The sequence below is a fragment of the Drosophila willistoni genome, unplaced genomic scaffold (assembly GCF_018902025.1).
Source record: "Drosophila willistoni isolate 14030-0811.24 unplaced genomic scaffold, UCI_dwil_1.1 Seg143.1, whole genome shotgun sequence".
Lineage (NCBI taxonomy): Eukaryota > Metazoa > Arthropoda > Insecta > Diptera > Drosophilidae > Drosophila > Drosophila willistoni.
The window spans coordinates 1,250,335-1,274,984 of NW_025814102.1; the positions used below are offsets into that span (position 1 = coordinate 1,250,335).

Sequence of the window (24,650 nt, forward strand, 5' to 3'; positions counted from 1 at the left end):
CTCTATCTCTTCTTGAGTTAGGTGCGTTAGTCACGCGTGATTACAGTGATTTGATAGTGTCCTGAGAGTTAGCCGCAAATGCATCTTATGAGAATCGTATAACACCCAACATTATCACGGTCTTAACTTCGCGAGCCTACAAGTATGTGGGTGAGTGAGGGGTGTGTGGTTGGAATGAGTGTGTGGGGCAGTGGCAAGTTGATAGTATCTTAACAGAAAACATGCTAATTAACACAGCTAACCGCAATTGCAACTTCCTTTGCCTAAGTGCACGTATGACCTGAGACCCTTAACTGAAACCCTTTGCAAGTTACGGGTTCTTCGCACTTCCCTCCACCCCATCAACCTATCGACACACACAAACTCGTTTATGTGACAGTTCACAGGGGTCGCTCCTGTTTTTCAAGAGAGCGAAAGAGAGGGAGAAAGAATGTATGACAAAGGCAACTAATTTTGTTTAATGTGCGTTGTGCGCGACTTTGTTGCCATAGCCGCAAAAATTTCTTGTGGCCCAACACTCGACCCGGACTTTATAGTGCCCGAAGAGGTTAGTGGGTTGCAAGAGGGGGCTGGGGCTGGTGCTGGAGCTGTGGGGGTGGTTGCATGCTGAGTGTGTGACAACTTACCCCAACACGCACTCATTAGGCATTTTTAGTCGAGCTTAGCGAGCCGTTTTGTTTGCCCACTGTCAACTGGTTTTGCGACTCTCTGGTCTGGGCTAGAACACTGAGTTTACTTTGCCATAAATTAACTCACACACACACACACACATCATGTTTGGCGGGTGTTTGGTGGTGGGCGGGGTGTCCTTTTTTTAATTTCACATTTTGTTTGTTTGATTTTTAGCTTTGCAGCTGACATTTTTCGGGGATTTTGTTATTTGACTTTCGGTAGAGCTTCCCGTTTCCTGTTTCCTACTTTGATGTTCAACGAAATGAGAAAAAAAACGTTTTCCTTTTTTTTTTTATTAATTTTTATTTAACTTTTTTTTTCATTTCACTGCTGTTTATTTGTTTTTATAATTTGCATCAATTCGGTTCCTTTTTTTGTTTTGTTTTTTTTCTTCTATACATAAAACATTTGTTCATTTATTTTAATCTTTTTCTTGTGTTTTTTTTGTCCACGTTTTTTTTTTGTCTTATTTTACTTAATTATTGACAAAAATATCGACAGCTAAATGTAAGTGAAAAATAATTGCTGCTTTGAAATATGAAAAATGATGCATTTTCGTGTTTCTTTTTTCATTTGCTTATATATCAAAAAATATATAATAATAATAATGCTAAAATTGATTGAAAAAAAATGGTTGATTTATATATATATATGTATGTAGCGTACATATATGTATATGTGTGTGTGTGTTTGTATGTAAATGTAGGTATAACTATTATATATGTATATATCGAGATTAGTTATACTACAACTAGGATATTGATTTACCGTTATACACTTAGAAGTACACTTAGCACAATTCAACTGCAATTTCTAGTTTAATATCCTTGCAAAGCAAAATACACAATTCGGGCTTATAAATATATATATATATATATATGTATTTGTACATATAGATTCCAGATTCCAGATTCCAGCACCAATAATCTCATCAATTTAGCTAACAATTCAATAAATATCGGACCACCATATGTATAAGTAGATGTATCTTTAAAAAGCGTCATTACTCTAAGGAAATTTGTTATGAAAATTACCAAATTATCTTGGTGCATATGTTTAGAAAAACGAACGGAACCATACTATATCCATTGATAAATTTGGATTAAGGAGGAATCTATGTATATACATATGTATATCATCCATCTATGGATACTACTATAAACTTAGTGGTAAAACGGAAAGTTGTCTCTGGTAAATTTCAGTCTAGTTGGGTTTAATGTTAAAATAGTGCAAGGATAAAGAGATGTTTTTCTATTTTGATTTGCTTTAATTTTTTCATGAAATTTGTAGGTATTTATGTATATGGGCGTGTCATAAGTTAAGGCGGACTACTTATATTTAATGTAGATTAAAATACGTCTAAACTTAATACTACAATTGGATTCGATACTTAAGCGACTAGGCAAGAGAGAAAAAAAAAAACAAAACACACACACACATACACACTCGATATCTATGGTTTTATAGTAGTTATGTTTTAGGGAGATTCTCAACTTAAATACTATCAGGTACTTTGGCATACATTTTTTGTCTTCTTAAGCTAAATCATTTAAATAGATTTTTTTTTTTTTTTTGCTTTTTTTCTTTCTTTGAATTGTGTTTTAGCGGGGGCTGGATTTATTTGAACTTCAGCTAGAGAGACAGAGAGAAGGAGAGAGAGAGAAAGATGGAGAAGTTTGAAGTTTGTTTCACAATCTTTGCCGAAACACGACGAGCAAAAAACGACCACACCCCCGCTGCCCACCAAATAATGTCTAATTGTTTTTTCTTTTTTTCATATTTCCTTTGTTTTTAAGGCGTTTTCTTAACAAGAAGCAATCTTAGTTCTAGTTTGACAAAAAAAAAATAGTTTAACTATTAGCTAAAGGTTTGCAAATATTTTGACTCTGTTTTTTGTTTTCATTTAAACCAAATGCGTAAATTTAATAATTTGTAAATATAATTGGTATTCTAGTTTGCATTTAATGGATGCCCTACTAAATATGCTATATTTTTTTGTTTTCTTATTTCAGACATGTTTGTGTGGCAAATTTTTGGTAGCTCTCTCTCTAATTCAATTATTTCACGACCCACCCAAGGGGAAAACATTATATACCTATGTTTGTCATATTTTCCCCGCAACTATGTATCTTTCTCAGAAGAAAGTATATGAAAATGCGATCAATTGAGATCAGTCTTCTTTTTGCGTCGATTTTTTCTCTCTTTTTCGATGGTTTAGACTGCCGTGGGCGGTGGCAGTAGCGAAGAGTTTGATGTACGCAAATAGGGATTACCATAGATGGCACTATAACGCGGATCGACACTCAATGCCATTGAGCTGGGCACCACCACATGATGGGTTGTGGTGGCCGTGCTCTGGTTACTGCAACTGCCATTGGGTGAGGAACTTACCACCGAGGCTGTTGTCGACTGAAGACTTGGCAGACCGTTCTCCTGTCGTATCTCCCGTGACCCAATAATACTGCCAGTTAAACTGCCACCACTGCTATTTGTGAGAAAAGTCATTGGCACACTCTGCACAACGGTTGGCTGATGTGAATTCTGTTGTTGTTGCTGCTGTTGCTGCTGCTGTTGGAGTTGCAATTGATTTTGATGATTGTTCTGAAGTATTGTGGAGCTGCCATTCGATTTTGTTGAACATGTGGTCAAATATTGAGGGGGTGGGCTATAATGTGTGCTGTAATCGCCATATGGTACATAACCGCCAGATATATCCACCTTGAGATCACTATAATTTGAAGTACGATCACCGGGTTCAAGTTTGCAGCTAACACCGCCGTTTTTTGTTATCTGATGTTCACTAATCACATCAGCTGGCGGTAATTTGGTGCGCTTCTTGCACTTGAAATAGATAACAATGAGAATGATGATGACCAATAGAATGGCCACAGCCGAAATGCCACCCACAACAGTCATTAGCAATGAGACGCTCTCTAGGAAAAAGAAGAGAGAAAGAAAGAATCAGAGAGGAAAACAAAATTAATAAGCATTGATAATAAAACTTTAATAAATTCCAAAAAAAAATTAAGGTAGTCGTAAAATCAAAACTGGGTTTAAGTAGTCGTAAAATTGGGGGATCAATACTCACTTTTTGCCTGCAATTGTATTTCAGCCACATCATTACCATAATCATTGACCACTGTGCAATTGTATTTGCCATAGTGATACGCCTGACTATTGCGTATGATCAAAGTGCTACGCACACCGCCTGGCACCGCATCAACAAGTATGGAATAGTCATGTCCGGACTCTGAGCTTATCTCCTGTCCATTAAATGTCCATGAAACATGTCGTGCTCGCGGCACACTGCTTGCCGAGCAATCAATACGCACTGTGTCGCCCACTAAACCATATTGGGTACGCGCCGAACTAATTGACGGTGAGCCCTTCATATAGACATAGGCGTCCGTAGATATTTCCGACCAGCCGGGTACATTCACTTTGCAATAATAGCGACCGGTTGTCTCATTACTCACACTGAATGTAAGATTCGAGCTTGTGCCGACCACTCGATTGCCTGGATGATGAATCCAAACGATATCGGCCTGAACATTGCTATCAATTTCGACATTAAGTGTAACAATAGTTCCAAAATCAGCTTCCAATGATTGTGGACGTTGCTTGAAACTAGGAGCATCTGCAATGCATAATGATGATGGAAAGCAGAAGTTATAGTTATCACTGTGTGTATGTGTGTGTGTTTCTTGTTTGGTGTGAAACTTACAGTTGATATCCAGAGTCTCGCTATCTTCACTCTTGCCCACACTATTTTGCACCTCACATTTGACAATTGCATCATGGAATTTTCGCGTCACGTTGCGTATGACCTGCATTGGTACAAAGGAATTGGGGAGAGGAGAGAGATTGGTTTAGCAAATTGTGGGAACATTGTTGTTCACTAGAAGCCTTTCCGGCCTCTTCTAACTGGTTTTTTTCTTCTTCTTATTATTATTATTATTATTATTTTTTCGTTTCGTAATTGCCTGGGCAACATTTCTATTGCAAAGTTGCTCTAATTATGCGGCTACACTTGATCTGGCATCTGGAATGTGGAACCAGTTCCAGTTCCAGTTTACCCCCCGCCTTCTTTATGTTGTTGTGTTGCTGTTGTACTTACCATCTCAGATTTTTGACCGCCAGCAATTGGTTCGTCGTTGATGTACCAACGATAGCGTACATCGCTGGGATTGGCATCGGCCCGGCATTCGAGTCGCACCTGTGCATGCTCGACAATGCGTGGAATGACACCGGGTTGCGATTCAACAAGTGGGCCAAAAGGTTTTAGACTACTGCCAATTACATTTACTTTGACTTTGGGCGCATATTTAACCTGGAAGTCAGAAAGGAAAAAATGAAAATGACAGAAAATGCAATTAGTTATTAATTACTCATTAAGTCCCTCATCCCAACTGTCTGTCAGGGTCTATGCTCCATTATGGTTAGAACATGAATTAGCTTGTCACTGTCATAGCCAACACAAAGCCAAAAGGGGACAAAAAACAAAATGTTTGCATCCCCATGATGAGAGGGTTTTTGAAGTGGTCTTCCGGCCCAATGGGCAACATCACGTAAAATTGATAGTAGGCTCGAAGCGTTGACTGTGACGCGTCAGCGCATTGTGCCAGGTCTATAGATAAGCCCCTCTCCCCTACACATTCCCCTCCCCAGGCCATCAAATGCCCACATCACCACTTCCATCACTTTTACCACTTTCGAAAAAGTGGCATGCAAAAACTGTAATCGCCTAGCATGCCGGGCAAGGGGTAGGGGATGGGGATGGGTTTTTGTCTGGTTTTTGGTTTTCCTTACCTCGACACGTATTTTGGCTGAGCGATAGGTGCGGTCAGCTGTATTCTGAGCCTGGCATGTGAAATTCGTGTTGTGGTGCTCCTTTTTTGGTGTAAGTCGCAGCAACGATTTAGCCGTATATCGACGTAGATCGGGCAACGGTATAACCGTATTCTCGATGTTTTCCGTTAAAACATTGCCCAAGCCATCAATCCAGGTAATCTGCGGCCAAAACACACATACATATACATTGTGTAGAACGAATGACAATGAACGAATTTAGTATGCTTTCGAAACTTACCTCTGCTGGGGGCTTGCCACCCACAGACACACACTCAATCTCCACTTTACGATCCTCGGTGGCATAGATAACATCACCTTGGGTAATTTTCGGTGCCTCTGGCGGTACAAGCACTGTGAGGCCAGCAAATGTCGATCTTACGGCCGGTTGACCCTCTGGTCCTGGACTCACTTGACATTGGTATTTGGCATCATCGTCCAGCATTACGGGATAGATTTCCAATGAGTAGTCGCCCTCCTCATCGCTGCCGACCATCGCATAGCGCTCAAAGCCGCTCAAATCGCGCGATGTGCCCAAACCAAAGTCATCTTTGGTCCATTGCAGTGTGCCCTGTTTATTGATGACACGACAGGGTAAAGTAACGCGTGCCCCGACCACAGCTGTCTGATCCTGTGGTTCCATGGCGAAACGTTGGTTCTGATAGCTGGTATAGAGTGATGAAGGCGCCACCGCATCCATCATAAGAATGGCCAACAGGAGGCACAGATGCATGACCCCTGATGCATTCATTTTGATGTTGATACTGCAAGTAAAAGCAAAAATGCAAATTGATCAGATGTAGATCGAGAATAGCTTTGAGACAGAGATAGATATAGATATAGAGTGAGTGCCTTTGGGCTAGTCTGCTGACATTGACTCACATTGCTTGCGCCTTGAAAGCAAATGTCTGTATACAATTTTTTGTGTGGTGTAACAAAGACCCTATAAAAACATGATTTTTTTCGCTCTTTTTTTTTGTCATTTTTGTTTGGTTTTTTTTTTCGTTTTTTCTTTTTTTATTATATCGCGTTTTGTTGTACAAATTTTTTGGCGGTTGTTGTTGTTGAACAATTGCTTCAGGGTCTTATTACTTATTATTGCGTTTATTGTTTGCCGTTTGTTGGCGCTCATGTTTTTTTTTTTTTGTATATATATTTTGTTTTATTTATGTTTTTATGTGCTTTCGGCGCGCTTGTAAAGTGTCTGCACAGTCTCGGCTGAACAGCAGCAGCTCCTCCTCGTATGAACGTGAGCAGTGGGAAAACCGAATTACATTCAAATTAGCCACGTTGGAACGGGTTGGCTGGGTGGGTAAACGAAAGGCTTGAACGGCGGCATCTTGTTGTTGTTGCAAAAGGAATTTACGACGAACGAAACATATAAACAAGGAATGTGTAAAAATGTTACCAAGAACAAAAAGAGAATAAAACAAACGACAAAAGACCGATGAAAGGAAAAATATAAGTATGTACATACGAGTTTTTCTATACGACTCATCGAGGCAAGTCATAACGCTCGTTCATAAAAAGGAGACACATATTTTCTTCAAAAGATTTTACTGAAGGATTGCATGAGGAATACGAAACACTTGATGCTCCTTTGGCCAATTTGGGGTAACAATCAAGGAGAAAAGGATCCCAACTTTAACTGACAGTTGTGACAACTTTCAAAGATTTATTTTGGCTTGAATAAACTGTCATCATTTAGTTCTCTACTGAATAAGGCTTTCGTTAAAATGAAGAATTATAGAAAAAATGTTCATAAAAATCAAAAGGTTCTATATCGAACTATTAAAAAAAGATAATAAATTGTATATAGTTTTACATAGTCATATGTGAAAAGACTTTGTTATCGATTTGTATATTCAGATTAGTCGAAAAATCGAAGATTAAGCGTTAAATCTTGGTCATAACGATTTTTAATAGATTTGCGATTTGTTTGCTGTTTTCCGATTAAGGCTTGATGTCGTATTTGTTATCGAAAATTTAATTTTGATGTCATTTTCTGATAGGTTTATATTTTTATCGATTTATTGATGCATAATATCAAATATTCAATTTTCATTTCATGTCCCATTTAAATATGTCTATCGATATTTGTATTTTCCTATATAAAATTGACCAATTAACAAGCTTGTAAAGTAATTATCGATATTATCGATAGATTGATTGATTTGTCCATTATTATGCTTAGAGTTGAACTTTTCTTGTTGAACTTCGGGCTGGTAATGTCCTGTAATTGGCTAGCTAACTTTAAAAGCCATGCATAAAACCCTTTTTACTGATATTGATTGCCTGACACACATACACACACACACACACAGAGATACACACCCTTTGAAATACTTTACACACATTCTCTCTTCCTTGTGGTATCGAAACAAGATTTGTTTAATAAATTGCAACCACATGCAATACATGACGTAGCCAATCCAAACAATCAGCCAGCCATACTCCACCCTGGTGTTGGCATTTATTTAAACCTTGCACTTTGGAGACCTTTCGCTTGCCCTTAACACACACATACACACACACAGCCACCTGTCAGCAGCTCGTTCAGTGTTCACTTGCCGTACAGGTGTGCCCTATGCTCGAATTTTCTCACGCATTTTTTCTTCTTTTTTTTCGTTCGTTGTCGTTTCTTTCCTTTCCTTTTCGTTCATAGTAGTTCGGCTTCCGCCACTTTGGCGTCTATTGCTTTTCAACTAATTTTGTTTTCTTGTACTTCGTCGCTATTATTTGTTTTTATTGCATTTATACGGAAATTGGCGCCCCACGAAATACACCAACCAGACGAAAGAAAAAAAAAAAACCAAAGACGAAGAAGGAAAAAAATTAAACAAAATTATAACAGAATGACGAAGAAATCCATAAAAAAAAAACACAAGCCCAGAGCCCAAAAAAAAAAGAAGCACACGGAGGCAAAAGATTAGCGCGTTTCCGTTTCTTTAGACGGTGCCAAAGAGCCAACCCGGGCCGAGAGATTGAGATTGTGGAGCGATGAAGGTAGTTGGGGGGTAGACCTGGAAATGACTCGAAATTAGAGCCAAAAACCCATGCAGCGAGTGGTTTTATTTTATTAAATTTGTTGGTCTGTTTTATATATACTTAATTTTTCCTCTTTTTTTTTTTGTTGGTGGAGCCATATGACTTGGTTTTATTTCTTCTACAATTCGGTGGGAGCTGCCGCACCGGGTCGATAATGGTGATGATGACGACGAGGTTCCTCATCATGATGATGCGTTTGCCAGTGTCGCGGTAATTAAAGACGATTATAGACACGCTCGCTTATCGCGAGCAAGAGTTTTACTTTATCTCAATTTTTGTATTTTGGTTTTGTGGTTTTCTGGTTTCTCGGTTTTTACAGGCGATAAAGATTTCATTTGAAGATTTTTCATGGGTTTCGGAAAAGTGAAATTTGTTCAATAGTTTTGTTGTTGTATATTAAACAGATTGATTGGTGTGGAAAGTTTTCCTTTTTTTTATGTTGTGTGTTAATAACTTTATCTTGAATTAACCTAACGATAGTTTAGTTAGGCAGAAAGTGCTTAGAATTTATAGAACTGCTGAAATAGAGAGGCGTTTTATGGCCCAGATGTGTTACAGGTTCTAGAATATCTTTCACTGAAGGCTATCTCGTTTATTTATTGACCTCAAGATGTCAAAGTTAAAGGTCTGTTAGTTCTGATCATCGGCTGAGTCATTGCCAACTTTTTATTGCATCCAATCTTAAGATTAAATTATTAATTGGTTGGAGCTCGAGACACTTTCAACTTGTTATAAATCTTGCCAGCCTACTAATGAATAGTCTTTTCTTTATCCTTTCACTTTACTGGCCATGTGTCGATAATCCAGGCCATGTCAAACCATCCTCGACATGTGTGGGTGATTCTGACAGCTTCCCATTTCATTTTTCTTCATTGCCGCTGCCGCTGTTGTTGTTTTTGGCCAACAGCAGCAGCTGCAATTGGGCCCTAAATCTCTTTTGGCCTAAGAAATTGACGTTAGAAAGTGCTGCTGCTGCTGCTGCTGCTTCTCTTCTAAAAACAAAACTAAAGCCAAGTTTCGATTCGTTTTTGCCACCTGCGGCGGGTAGTGATGAAAACTTTTTCCAGCCTTCTCCTCCTTTACTCTTCTATCGTATTCAATAGAAATTTTTCAAAAGTTATTTGTACCAGGTGGGGCCTCTATTTCTTTCACTTTATTATTGATTTATGAGTGCAAAAAAAAGAAGAAAAATATTACAAAAAACCTGAAATAAAAATCTGTAACTAAATGACAAAAAAAATAGAAAAAACTAAGGTCTATGGCAACAAAAAGCAAAATAAGAAAAAAGGAAGCTGTACATCCGTTGCAGCTTGCATCTAATAACTGAAAAGATGATAATAAGACGATCGGACAAACTGGTTTTACACTGTTCAAAAAAATAAAAATAAAATAAAATAATTAGCATTGGGTGCGATGCCCATGTGCATGAGTGCAGGGGATTGCAGTTTGAGATGGCATCGTGAGGCACGAGAATACCAAACAATCTCAACAGTAGAAGCTTTGTAAAGTCCACATCCAAGGTAAAAATTCTGAGCTGTCTTTGCCAAAAGAATTCATTTACTTTCTTAGGAATATTTAGATAAGCAAATGGTTTCTTTAATTTAAGTTTTGTGTTAGTTTTTTGGTTAGGCTGACATATGTATCTATAGTATATACATATATATACATATCCTTTAAACGAAGGTCTTAGAGAGTGTCTCTAAAATTACTTCATGACTTGTTCAGAGAAAATTTAAATTATATGAATTTTCGTGTCACGTTGATTTCCTCGCTAGTCGAGTGCCATTTTACGTATTTTTTTTCTTTTATGCACATTCATCAGAAAAAATAACTTCATTGAAATGAGTGAGTGAGTGAGCCAGAGAGTCAGTCAGTGAGTGAGTGAGTGAGTGAGTGAGGTTTGAAGTCAAAGAACGGGCGTTGCCGCAGCACCTGTTCCCCCAGTTGGGGCCACAGTTAGGCTATAAATATCGGCAAAGATGCCTGGCATGCAGCGCATTAAAGGATGCTGCCCGACTGCCTGTGCCTGTGCCTGTGCCTTTGGCTTGGCCTGTTGATGCAGCTGCAAAGCAGCATCTTGTGGTCAGCAGCAGCCACTACTAGCCAGCAGCTGCCAAAGGAAGCCCATTGGCCCGGGAAGTTGTTGTTGTTGTTGCTGCTGCTGCTGCTGGTGGTGGCTGACAAAACAAGCTACCTTCTTGAACTGATTGCACCAATATCCATTCTCCCCTTTCAATGCGTCGGTTCCCCTTAGTATCGATTGGTTTTGACCAGAGACTCCGGTTTAGCCCCAACTTCAACTTCAGCTTCAGCTTCGGTTTCGAGATTTATGTGTGATAAGCGTCGCCTGGCAAAATAATTATTGTATCTCCATTGCACGGTGGTACAAGGGGATCAAGTGGTTTAAGAGGGATGCGGGGAACAACAACAACAGCAACGTGAAAATAAAAATAAAATTGAAAACTGGAGCGGAAAGCGTTTGCTATGAACGGAAATGTTATTGTGCTGTTGTTTTTTTCTTTATATTTTTGTGATTGGCACAAACCAAAAAGCAACTTGAAAAGAAAACTAAACTCTTCGATTGCATTAAAGTGGTAAATTCTCAAGCTGGGAACGAAAATGGCAAACAATGGCAAAGAGAATATTAATTGAACTGAGCTCTTTGCTATTTGCAAGGAAGGTGAACCAAGGGAAACCTCAAAACAGATGGAAATCGTACTTAAATTTAAAGTCCCAGTTCAGATAAACCAAAACAGAAGATCTGAAAAGTTTTATCTATATAAATATCTAAAGAATGGGGCATTTCTAAGACTTACAGATCGAAAAAGATTGATATAATGATGGTCTAAGTTTCAACTAACTCCAAGGAAAAGTTAAAAAAAAAACTTATTTAAAGGCAAATAATTTGAGATAGAAATGTTGCCCATAAGATCTTCAAGGTCAAAGATAAAACATCGATTTGAATTGGAAGTGGAATCAAATAGATTGTCCTTCTTCTTCCTTACTCCCTGTAACTTAACCAGGAGAGAAAAAAAAACGACAAGTTTAACTAGCTTTTAAAGATTTAACTGTACTTGAATACTCCCTATTGAAGAAGGAGATGAGGAAGATGAAGATAAAATTGTCTCCCTTTATACATTCAAAGGTGCCCTCGGGGACCGGTTAACCCTTCACACACACACACATGCACATCCATACGGAGAAGAGGGTCAGAACGAACAGTGGGGAAGAGAGATGAAGAGGGTCGGTGGGGCTACTTAAAGGACTTTTGCTGACAAAATGAAAATGGCTAACAAAACAGGAAAAGATATTGAAAGTAACAGAGAATAACAGAAATGGCAACAAAAAAAGTAGCTAAAACGAAGAAGACGATGATGGAGAAAGAGAGAGCAAGAGTGAGAGAGGGGGGAAAAAAAAGGTAAAAGGATATTGGTTGCTGACCCGAAGTTCAGCAGAGATTAGGACAATTAAAAAAGGGAATGCTTAACAATTAAAATCAATTTGTGCGTGTGTCTCACTCTATCTCTCATTCTCTATCTCCCCTGTTTCCTTCTCTCATCCTCTTTGCACTCATCTCTTTGGCCTTTAGTTGACAATTTGTTTGCTCGAACAAATCAACTAAAAGGCAACCGGCTAAGTGGCAAAAGAGGAAGCAAAGTCAAAGTCAAAGCAAAACCAACAATGATGGGCATCCGGGATTCAATCTTTCATTCTCTCTGTCTCTCTTTAAGCCAAATAAAAACGAAAGCCCAAGACAAATGTGTAGCCCCAAAAACTGTAGATGCAAGAGGGCTACCCTTTTGAGTGTCAATACAAAAAAAATGTCCAGGCAAAACGGCCCAAACGGCCAAAAAAATTAACTTAAATCGCCTATTAATGCTTCAGATATAACCAAGAAACGAGCAACTTACTTGTGTGTGAGCTTGTGTGTGTGTGTGTGTGTGTGTGTGTATGTGTGTGTGTGTGTGTGTGTGTGTGTGTGTGTGTGTGTGTGTGTGTGTGTGTGTGTGTGTGTGTGTGTGTGTGTGTGTGTGTGTGTGTGTGTGTGTGTTTTTTTTTTTTTTTTTTTTTTTTTTTTTTTTTTTTTTTGCTTTCTTTGTGTAGATGTGTGTGTATATGTTTTTTTTTTTTTTTAATTCATTTATTAAGTGATAGAAATATATACAAAGAAGGAAAGGAAATTTGGAAAAAAGTTTGCGAGGGGAAGTAGCTTGTGTGGTACTGCCAGCGAGGGTATTGCTTCACACAGGCGTGCTTCCACCCGCTTCCTGCTCTCAGGTCATTCGACTCGACTCAGCTGCTCCACTCTGCGGAGCTCAGTCATGGCGATAGCCGCGAACTCGTTGAATGCCTCCCAGTTTTCCCTGCGACGAATCATCATTGGGACCAAGTTGGATACCGTGATTTGCTCCCCGAGTTCCGCCTCGAGGTGTTCTCTCTCGGTTTCGAAGCGTCCGCACTTGAAGAGGACATGTTCGGCCGTCTCGTCTTCTCCATTGGCGCACCATGCGCACTCTGGGCTTGATGCGTGTCTAAACCGGTGTAGGTAGCCACGGAAGCACCCGTGACCGCTCAGAAGTTGCGTCGAGAAGAAGTTGACTTCTCCATGGGCCCTGGCCAACCAGTCTTTTAGGCTTGGGATTAGCCGATGGGTCCATCTGCCTTTTTGCGACATATCCCATAGCGATTGCCACCTTGCTATACTTATTTCGCGCGCCTGGACCCGTAGCAATTCTTTTTCGGTTGGCACTAAGTTTGGCTCTTTTAGTGCCCAAAAGAGTCTTTTGGATTCATCGGCCAGGATTCCGACTGGGATTGCGCTTGCTAGTACCATGGCTGCGATACCTGAAATCGTACGAAATCCGCAGCAGACCCTTAGTGCGCTGATTCTAAATATTGAGTCCAATTCTCTGGCGTACGATTTTGTGGACATTGCTTCTGCCCAAACGGGCGCGCCGTAAAGCATGGTTGCCTTGATTACGCCATGCCACAGCGTTTTTCGGCTCTGGCTTGGTCCTCTTGTGTTGGGCATCAAGCGTGATAAGGCAGAGCAAGTTATTCTGGCCTTTTTGGCCGTTGCCGAGAGGTGATCTTTGAAGTTGAGCCTTGAATCGATGAGTACTCCAAGGTACTTTATTGCCTTTTTTGTTTTAATCTGCGTGCCGCCGACCTGTATACTTGCTGTCTCCACCTTTTTCCTACTGCTTACAAGAACAGCTTCTGTTTTATTTTCGGCCAGAAGAAGGCCCGTTGTAGCCAGCCATTGTTGCACTCGAGCGATCCCGTTCGAGCACATTGTCTCTACTTCGCTCAGATTTTTTGCCACACTTACTACGGCTACGTCATCAGCAAAGCCTACAATCTCGACCCCAGCAGGCAATTCCAAATTTAGGACGCCGTTGTACATAGCATTCCAAAGCAGGGGTCCCAGAACCGAACCCTGTGGGACACCTCCAGTGATGTTGTATATTTTCTCTCCTTCAAGTGTGTCTGCGTGTAGACTTCTATTGGAAAAGTAACTACTTATTACCTTCCATAGATAGTGTGGTATGCCGAAATTTCGCAGGGCATCTAGAATGCAAGGCCACCTTGCCGAATTAAATGCATTTTTCACATCTAAAGTGGCTATAATGCAATACTTCTTGGCACCTCCTTTCCATCGATCACCGGCTATTGCATTGCGTGCTATGCTCACCACTTTTTGGATAGCGTCGATAGTAGATCGCCCTTTCGGAAGCCAAATTGGTTATCCGACAGTGCGTTGGCAGAATGTAGTGCCTCATCTAGTCTATCCGCTAGGATTCTTTCAAGCACTTTGCCTGTCGTGTCCAGAAGGCATATAGGTCTGTATGCTGTGGCTTCGCCGGCTTGCTTTCTTGGCTTTGGTAGCAGCACAAGCTTTTGTCTCTTGTACAGATCTGGGAAGACTCCGTCATTAATGCATTTGTTGAATACAGACGCGAATATATCCGGATGCTGGTACGCCGCAATTTTTAGAGCTTCGTTGGGGATGCAATCGAGGCCCGGGGACGACCTGACTCTGGTTCGCGCAACAGCTGCCAGTAACTCCCGTACACTTATTGGAGGTATAGTTTCCACATCCATTGGTGCTGCGGGACTATTGGTGGGTGGCTGGGGGGGGAAAAGTTCTCCTACTATGCGGTCCATGTCATCAACAGAGTGGGGCTCTGTCCTTTGGTTGGTTTTTAGCCTCTTCATCACGATTTTGTACGGTCTGCCCCATACATCGTTTTCCGCTTCTACAAGAAGGTCATTGAAGCATCTCCTTTTGCTGCGGCGAATTGCCAGTTTGAGGTCCCTGCGCTTCTGCTCGAATTCTATGCGGAGAGTTTCGCAATCATCGCTAACTCGATTCCGTTGGTGTCTCCTTCTGGCTATATGACATTCCTTGCGAAGGTTGGCGATCTCATCATTCCACCAGTATGTCGGTATGTGTTCCCTTGGGCAGGTATTTTTACGCGGCATGCTGGACTCGCATGCGTTACGCAGCCATTCGAATAGTCCTCTTGCCGATGTGGCGGTGTTGACATTCTGAGCTAGTGTGCTGGTGAAGTTTTGCATGTCCATGCGTTTTGTGTTGTACCGCTGGGGTCTCGCTGTTGGTCTGTCGTATCTACGCCGGCCCTCGATAGTGCATAGGATTGCCTTGTGATCACTGGCCATGTAGGCATCGCTCACTTCCCACCGTGCGTAAGGGCAAAGTGCATTGCTTACAAAAGTAAGGTCAATCGTCGAGCCGATATTGCCCCGTTGAAATGTGTATTCCTCGCCTGTGTTTAGAAGTGCCAGATCAAGTGTGGCAAAAGCTTCTAGTAGAGTTTGGCCTCTTGCATTGGTTGATGCACTACCCCATTCTGATGCCCAGGCGTTAAAATCTCCGGCAACAATTGCCGGCCTGTGGCTGCGAATCTGGTCTGCCAATTCGTCTATCACGGCGCTAAACTCTCCGAGGCTATAAGAGGGAGGGAGGTAGCAGCTGAAGATCCAGTAATTGGATACTTTGGCTATCACAAAACCATTGAAAGACTCTGGAGATTGTACTTGTGCCGGTGTAGGCCCGCACGACCAAATCGCAGACTTTCCAGAGTTGTTTTGGACCCATTGGGAAGACGATAAGTTTCTATAAGGCTCGCTTATGATGGCAATGTCTGTGCGTAGGTCTCTGACGGTTTGGACTAGTAAGTCCTGCGCCGCCTCGCAGTGATTGAGGTTTATTTGGATTAATCTAATCATGGCGAGACGAAATCCCTCCTCTTGGGCCATGAACACATTTCTGGCTGCCTGCTATGTGGCCGATGTTCTGCTCGCCGCTGGCGATACATAGACAGCATGAGGGGCTGTTGACGCACTCACTTATTTTGTGCCCGCTTTTGCCGCACTTTAGACAGAGTCCCGTTCTGTCGATTTTGCTGGAGCATTTCGACGCAATATGGCCGTACTCTAGGCATCTGAGGCATCTTTTTGGAGCGTTATTGATGCTAATTGGGCAAACGTTCCAGCGAACTTTAATTTTGCTGACTTTGAGCATTTCCTTGGCTGTCAATGCTGGGACGCTCACTGTGGCCCGCTGGTAGCCTGAGTACATTGGGCGGAGGCTTTTTATTGACTGAGGTTGTATTTGAATCTGGCGTTCTGCCCAAAATGCCGATATAATGTCGTCTCTGGTTACCTCCTCGTCGAGATCCTTGATATCGAGTCTGATCTCCTCAGTTAGGGGTTTGGCCTCAAACTGGCTTCCAAGCGCCGCGCCGATGTCTACGCTCATTTGCTGGAGATTGTTACCCATGGGTTTTTCTATCTCAAGCAAGAGATCGCCTTTTGCGGTGCGTCGTACCTTTTTTACGTTCGCTCCGATAGCCTTTAGATTCTCATCCTCGCTACGAGTGACAATTTTTAGCATTTCGCTGTACGTTAGGCTGCCCTTGTTTGCTATTAGAATAGCGTCTGACCTGTGTCTTGGTAGTTTTTGCCTTGGCGCGGGCGTCCGTTTGGCCCTTCTGACCGTGACTTGCTGCCAGTCTGCACTGTTATCCTCTGGCTTGTTGGAATCGGCATGTTGGGAGCTGGCTACCCGCTCTTCATGAAACTGAGGGGCTCCTCGCTTTTTCTTTGGCGGCGTCTTTCGTTGCGTTGCCGCGTCCTCTCGTGGGCGTTTTGGTGTGTCTCTGCGCTCTGGCTCTGCTGTTTGCTTGCCCAGGAGTATTGCCGCTGGAGAGGTTTGCGTATTCCTTTCCTGAACATCCCTGGGTTTTTGGAACATACCCGCCAACGCTTTCTGGCAGAGCAACTCTTGGAGTTCTTTCAGCCTTACTATGGCTTGTTTTGTGCTCATATTGATATGTCGCACTGGCTTTTTGTTGTCGTCCCGCTTGTTAAACAAGTGATCTAACTGCCATACTAACACGCCAAGTTCGTCCAGCTCAGCTATGCGAGAGATCACTGGGGGACTGGGAGCTAAAGACGTTACGTCTGGGCTGTTAAGCACTGCTTGTGCACACGCTAAGGGTGTTTTGGCTGCGTTGCCATGTACTGGAGGAGGAGATATTCCGATCAACGGACGTCGGCCAAATACGGCTTCCTCGCTCATGTTGCCCAATGGATCACTCTCTGGCTGGGAATGGTGATCCAACGATGCCACAAATTTATCCATTGGTTCAAGAAACCCAGTTCGGAGGCAGTATCCAAACACAAAATTGCGGTAATGGTTACAATTTTGAATTTGAATTCAAATCCGGGCGGTTAATCAGAGGCGCCACCTGCCGATTTTATGGCTAGGGGCTCCCCTTGTCTTTCTTCGTTATTCAACACTGGGGCGATCAGATGTTTGTGCCGGTGTGAAGAAGAGGAAGAAATTGTGCAACAACAATGAAAATTCGCAGAAAACTGGAAAACTGGATAAAAATTCTCACCCACACCACGAAAAAACGGGGCCAATACTGAGAGGCGGGAAAAGTAAATGGAGAGGTGACTGGCTCCTCCCCTCGCCCCCGTCCGCCACAGTGGGCCAACCGGCTGGGTTATAAACTGGAGTAGGATCGGCAGTGGTTGCGGCCGACGAATCCCAGAAGCGTGGTATGTAACCAAGTTTGCAGAGGTCCTCCTTGACTAAAATTTTTTGATCTACAGGCCGTTTGTATGCCCGAATTTGGAGTTAACAACGGAGCACCCGCGGACAAAGATACGTTGTGTGTGTGTGTGTGTATATGTATGTCTGTGTGTGTGTGTGTGTGTGTGTGTGTGTGTGTGTGGAAGTCCTTTTAAGTTTTTGTGGACTATCTCATCTATCTACAAAGTCAGCAAAAGTTAAGTTTCGACCCGGACAGAAAGATAACCAACAAAGTAAAAAAAAACAAAGAAAATACAAAGTCAGACATAATATTTGCTTGAATTTAAGTTTCATATAAACTGCAAAATTGTTATTTTCTGTCATTTGAACAGAGCTACTAGAAAGAAAATCAATTAAACAATGTCCAAAAAGTCAAAATAATCACTTTAACTGAGAGCTCAATATACGAGGGAATCTCCTATAGCAGTAAATACTTGTTAATTTATCACTCTAAGTATTTAGTTGTATTTTGTCAATTAATAATATGGAAAAACTTTGAACAAGTAACAAAGCAATTGGTAATTGTTATGTACTTCATAATTTTATTTAGAGAGCTTATTTGTTTGACGGAAGGTTCCTTCAAAAGTAGTCCTTCGATCAGTTTATGCCCTTTCCTTGGTAAGGATAAAATACATTTTCTTTGATAGTTTTTCCTTGTGTTTTTAAGACCAGCTAAAGCAAAGTCAAATTTTGCATGAATATTTCTATAGACTGCTTACTTTTTCTTTACCAACACTCGAACTAAACTTGTTAACCGTGTATAATTATGAAACCAAAAAGAAAAAAAAACATCTTGGGGGCCCCTTGCGATCTGAATCTCATTAGCATAATTCTAACATAATTCCTGACATGGCCGCACACAGAATGCTCAAGCATATAAAATTATGAAACAAACTCATATCGGTACGCTTAACAAGCAAAACACAAAAATAATAAAAAAATTAAATAATCAAAAACAGAAAAAAAACACACCAAAAAAACCCAAGTAGAAAAAGAAGCCACAAAGGAAAGTTGCTTGGCCACATCTTCAAGCCGAATTTCAATCAGTAAATTGAACACCTGAAACTTAACTGATTTTGTGGTTCGATATATTCGGTATATAGGGAGAAGCAAAGCAAAAGAAAGAAACACAACACAACGAAAAAAAAAAAGAGAACAAGGGGCGCAGCAGGAAATTAAAGCCATGTCAAGAAGACGAAGAAGAAGAGAGTTGTTGGCCAGCTACCTTGCTACCTAAACTCCCCGACCTGTTCCCCCCATCTCGACGTGCTTCTTGTCCACGCATTCACTGCAATGACACGCAAGCCCCCTAAACCGAGATAGAGATTCAGGTCCAGTTGCCCGGTCCCGTCCCCAAAAAGTCGTCCACATCTCATGCCAGCTGTCTCTTTTGACTCTCCATCTCTTCCACTCCTTCTTCTTCATCTTCGTCTTCGTTTTCTCCATCATTTTGTGAGTTGTTCAAATTCATGTTTATGGTTTTGTATTACAACCGATCCGTCGATCCGACGATCGATCGATCGATTGGTCGATTGGCCAGTCGGGGCCAGTCAGCCAGCTAACTGGCTGAACTGACTGAGTCTTTCTGGCCAGACTTTCAGCTGAGATTTGTATAACTTTAAGCCTTATTAACATATTTTATGCTACGAAACGAAGTTGCCACAAAAGTCTAAGCTCTCCGGCTATCGCCCACACACAACTATTCAGATTGTTGCGGTCGCTGTTAGTTATATAGTATGCATATATTTTATACATGTTTATATATATATACCTATATATTTTATGTGTGGGCTTTTTGGAAAAGACAGAAAACGAAAATCAGAAAACGAGTCAAGTCGAGTTGAGTCTTAAGTAAAAAAAGAGAGATCAATTCAATTGCATTCAAACCATGGCATTTCATTTTAGCGATTGACAAATAGGAAGAAAAAGTTATGATATTTCATAATGGAAAATATGCCTAACACATACATATATGATTGTTTGATATACTCTAAATATATAAGCCGATCAAATTTTGTTTATTTAAATGTCATAAAATCGACTTTGGTCTAACAATGTAATTTCCTTTGCCAGACATATGTATTTACTTAAACAAAGAAAAGACTTTTCTATAACTAATATTTCAAGGCATTAAATTAAGTCATGTGTTTAGCTATTGCCCATTTGAAAAAAAAGGTTTTAAAAAAGTAATATGTATTATCTTTGCTAGATAGAGTACAATATTTGCCGATCAAAGTTTATCCTATGTTACTTCTACTAAGAGAATTAAAAATACTTGACTTGCCTTCTAAAAGGGAAAAGGGAACTTTATTTAGTTCTCTAACAGATTCTGTTTATTAACTAAAGTCATAACTAATAAATGACATCTTCTTCGAGACAGTGCCACTAAATTTTTGAGTTCCCATGGTGTTCTCTGTTAATCGCTTATTTCCCCTTTAAACCGGGGGTTTAACCTGTTCCATAAGAAAAGTGAAGAAAAACGAAAGAAAAACAATCTTTTGCCACCTCATAGACCATACTCAGGTTCCCAATGACTTGGGGTTCTTCTACTTTTTACCACTTCTCTTCTCTTCTTCCCACCTTCTGCTCCCATCTCACACTCTTTTTATACCATACACCCATAGGGTGAAATGGTATATTAAAGTCGCCAAAATGTATGTAACAGGCAGAAGGAAGCATCTCCGACCCCACAAAGTATATATATTCTTGATCAGGATCAAAAACTGAGTCGATCTAGCCATGTCCGTCTGTCCGTCCGTCCGTCCGTCCGTCCGTCCGTCCGTCCGTCCGTCCGTCCGTCCGTATTAACACCTAGATCTCGGAGACTATAAGAGCTAGAGCCACCAAATTTGGTATGCAGTCTCGTGTAGTATGTACGCTTATCGAGTTTGTTTCAAATTTTTGCCACGCCCCCTTCCGCCCCCAGAATTTACATAAAACTGTTTTTCTTAAAAAGTATAGCAGATAGAAACATCAAATTTGGTTTATATACTCGTTTAGTTAGCGCGCAGAAAATAATTGTTCCAACTTTTTGACACGCCCCCTTCCGCCCCCGGAATTTACATAACTCTGATTTTCTTAAAAACTATGTAAGCTACCGACATTAAATTTGGTATGTAAGTTAGCTTAATAGACGCGCAGATATTGACTATTTAAAAATTATGCCACGCCCATTTCCGCCCCCGAAAATTAAACAAAACTGATTTTCTCGAAAACTAACAAAGCTAAAGTCACCAAGTTTAGTATGTATATTGGCTTAGTATGCGCGCAGAATACATATATTTTAATATGTTGCCACGCCCACTTCCGCCTCCATAATTTAGAAAAAACCGATTAGCTTTTGCAATTTTTTGACCATCGCGATCAAATTTGGCAGACTAATAAATCTTATCTATTTCTATCAAACTACCAAATTTGATTGAAATCGGACTAGAAACGTACAAAATTTACGTATGAACGTATTTTGCTACGCGATCCATAAGGGCAGAATTGGCCGTTGGCTAGTGGCGGCGCTAGAGTGCTTGTGTGTTTGTAGAGTGAGCGAGATTACAAATGGTATGAGGCATGTTAAAACAATTTAGTAGACATACATTTGGTTTTCGAAATTTTAAATATTTGTTTCACCTGGTGTATGGTATACCCAAGTCGGCGAGACGACTTACTTACTTCATTTTTCCTATTCTCTCCAGCTAATTGAGTTATATCCAACCAGCTTCCAAACCCAAATAAAAAATTGTCGACTAGTTTCATTTTTTCTATATATATATATACTATATTTATATATACCTATACATATATATTTCTGTTGGTTTTTGTTTTTGGTTTCTTCTTTGATACGACTTGACTTAGTTAGTGCATTTGAGTTGTGCTAACGAATCGAATGAATCGCATGAATCGAATCAAAACGTGTTAGAAAATAGCATAATAAATGAAAACAGACAGCAAAATGTGTGTGTCTCAGTGTGTCTGTGTGTGTGTTGGTCTTATGGAGGCCGTCACAAGACCCACTCAAGAGTTGGCAAAAGATTTTTCGTCTTTTCGATTTGGTTTTTCATTTCATATATTATAACTATGTGTGTATGTAGATAGATATTGAATTTGTGGTCGTTGTTTGGCCCGTTACCAATCGTTCGGTGTGGGCAGAGAGACTGAAGTGAAGCCAAAAATGCAGCTAGAGCCAGACCAGGCCACACGACACCATCCCTCATTCGACGCAAACTCAAACTCAAAAGGAAAAAAACAACAAATCCGATTATAACTAATTATTATGGACGCCGTTGAAACTTATGAGGAGGCAGTGTGGCCAGCTCTTCAAGGGCTTGGCGTGGGCAGTTGTAACTTGTTTCTTTTCTTTTTTGTTGTTCGATTTCGATATCGAATTTGAAATTTATATTTTCGTGCATTGTAAAAAACAAGTATGTTTGTGTGTGTGTGTAACTTATCTAAATAATTCACTAATGTTTTATTGGTGCGGTGAATTATAAAAAAGTGTGGCTGCATATTCAAAAATAAAAATAATATACATATGCTTACCTTAGCTGAAGCTTCTTGTTCTGCGTCTGCTTTTATGTCTTCTGCCAAAAAAGATCTGCAATAATAATAATAATAAAGAGGGGAAAAAAGAAATAAGTGGAAAATGACTATAAAAAATGTGCTTATTAATTTAAGCTCTTTACGCGACAACTTCTGTTTCTTTTTGCCTTGTTGTTTATCACACATATTAATTTGTTGTTTTTACTTTAGTTCTTAGTTCATCATAAATGTACAAGGAACATACATACATATGTATGTCTGGTTTTACATTGGCTTTCCATTTCGGCCATAAACACGCACAGGGCCGTGTTAGGCCGCGATGACGGTTTCCGCATTTTGCGCCCCCCATCTGCCGCCCATCTTGCAAAGTCTAATTTTCCCTTTTATAGAGCACAAAATGTTTATTAGACATAATATGCTTTAGACGGTAGGGAACTGACTGCTTGGGGGGGAGAAGGTCAATGTAGGCGGCACGCATTTTTCGCATAAAAATCGACAATTGGTAATTATTTGCTTCTTTTATGCAATTTTCAAAAACAAAAACTATGCCGTAAACGGTAAACAAAAAGGAGAGAGGTAAAGAAAAGTTGTTAATTTTTTTTTTTACATTAATTGCAATATTCCAAAAATTATGAAAATTATAGTTAACGGTTTTCCGCCTCCTAGTCGAAGTTTAGTGTTTTTTTGGTAGATTATGAATAAGAAGTTTTCCCCATGCTTATGCTAGGACTATGAGTCATTCATTGAATACCCCGACTCCAAATTTCAGTTTACCCCGAATGCAACCCCCTGCCAGCTTCACCCCAACTCCTTTTCGCCCTTTTGTATCTTCCACCCACGATTTTTTTTTTGTTTTCCATTTTATTTTGGACTATACAGAATATATAATTCCCTCCCCAGATTTCGTTTCCTTTTTGGTCTGTTGTTGTTGTTGTTGTTGTTACCCTGATGACTCATGCATTTGGTTTGCCTAATTTTGTGTTTTGTTATTGTTATACACCCCATTACCCCCCGCCATGTTCTAAATTAGCACATTTTTTTCAATTTTTTTGATAAGCAGCTGACTTTAAGGAACAGTACAGCTGACAATGTAAGCCACCCCCGACAAGCGTGTGTGTGTGTGTTAAGGAAACTGAATTGGTAACAAATGTTTCTCATATCACTTTTGATACCCTGCAGAAAGAGTCTAAGAAGGATGGATAGCAAAATGTAACTTTTTGAATGCCAAAAAAGATTTGCGATCAGTAAGCAATTGAACCATCATTCGAAAGGCTTAAAATTAATAGTCCTAGGGGAATATGAGCCCATACGTTTTCTCACCTTGTTACTGATAAAGGATATACAGGATAAACTTGTTGTCGTTGTCGGTATGTTTTTATTGTTTTTTTCTTTTTTCGTCACTCGTACACTGTTATTTATATCATTTTTCTTTCGGTCTGTCCTGTTGGTTGTGTTTTTTTTGCTTCTTGTATTTTATTCTGTTGAATTTGTAAAACATTTCAAAGTACAACAAGGAGACAAACAGGCGAACCACTTAACGGTTGTTGCCACGTTCATCCATTTTGTACTGTGCTGTGTCCTGGAGTGCGTTTCACCACCGCCCACACCCACACACGCACACATACAAAGAGGGGGGAGAGGGAGAGAGAGAGAGACAGAGATTCGGCTTTTACCATTTCATTTGGTATCGTGCCACACGTTTTGTACCTAGTTGTCCTTGTTGCTGTTGCCTTTTTTTTATTCCTATCTGTTTTCTCTACTGTTTTTTTAGTCTCTCTCTCTCTCTCGCACTCTGCTGTTGTTGTTGCTGCTGTTTTACCATGTTTTATTCCTTGGTATTGCATGTTCCCTTCTTATGTATACATATATCACATTTTTGTTAGCGGCATGCAAAAGTCTAATATACGAAGTGAGTACTGAATCCATGAATCATGACCTGCTGTTTATCAAAATGCAATCGACAACCGCACCCCCGTCTTGCCGTCAGACAATCTGTGGTTACATTTTCATACCACACCCCCATCCACTAGCCACCTAACCCCTATATTCCTGCCCCTTCGAATATGTCAATTTTTCAATTTGTTACAAAGACTTTTTGGCATGCCAGAAAATGAACAAGAACAACAAAACACATATACACATATATTTATATGTTTTTTAAAGTTCAATCGCAAAAAGCCAAGACATTAAGTGAGTAGGAAAATTTAATTGTTTATGAAAATTGCAATTCTCTCTCGTCATATGTCATAAATTTTTAATATGATTTATTGAGCAAAATTTGTGGCAAATATGTTTATTGTCAATTGCTTGCTGCAAACACAAAGCTGATTTTAAATATCAATTAAAATGGCAAACAAAAGTATATACATACAAACATACAAACATATACGCATATCATGCGAATAAATTGATTGCCAGAATC

At 40.2% G+C, this 24,650-nt stretch overlaps 1 protein-coding gene across 1 annotated transcript in view; it reads right to left on the reverse strand.

Moving 5' to 3' along the window:
- Nucleotides 1–1,951: 1,951 nt before the first annotated feature.
- LOC6648657 (irregular chiasm C-roughest protein) overlaps nucleotides 1,952–24,650 on the reverse strand; it is a 29,104-nt gene continuing 6,405 nt past the window's right edge. Inside the window, exons 2-8 of the mRNA XM_002070925.4 lie at nucleotides 22,229–22,283; nucleotides 5,762–6,284; nucleotides 5,482–5,682; nucleotides 4,790–5,002; nucleotides 4,397–4,499; nucleotides 3,761–4,309; nucleotides 1,952–3,605 (exon numbers count right to left, since the gene is read on the reverse strand). Coding sequence (XP_002070961.3) covers nucleotides 2,887–3,605; nucleotides 3,761–4,309; nucleotides 4,397–4,499; nucleotides 4,790–5,002; nucleotides 5,482–5,682; nucleotides 5,762–6,271 — 2,295 coding nt within the window. The 5' untranslated portion in view covers nucleotides 6,272–6,284; nucleotides 22,229–22,283 and the 3' untranslated portion in view covers nucleotides 1,952–2,886. The remainder of the gene's footprint in view (nucleotides 3,606–3,760; nucleotides 4,310–4,396; nucleotides 4,500–4,789; nucleotides 5,003–5,481; nucleotides 5,683–5,761; nucleotides 6,285–22,228; nucleotides 22,284–24,650) is intronic.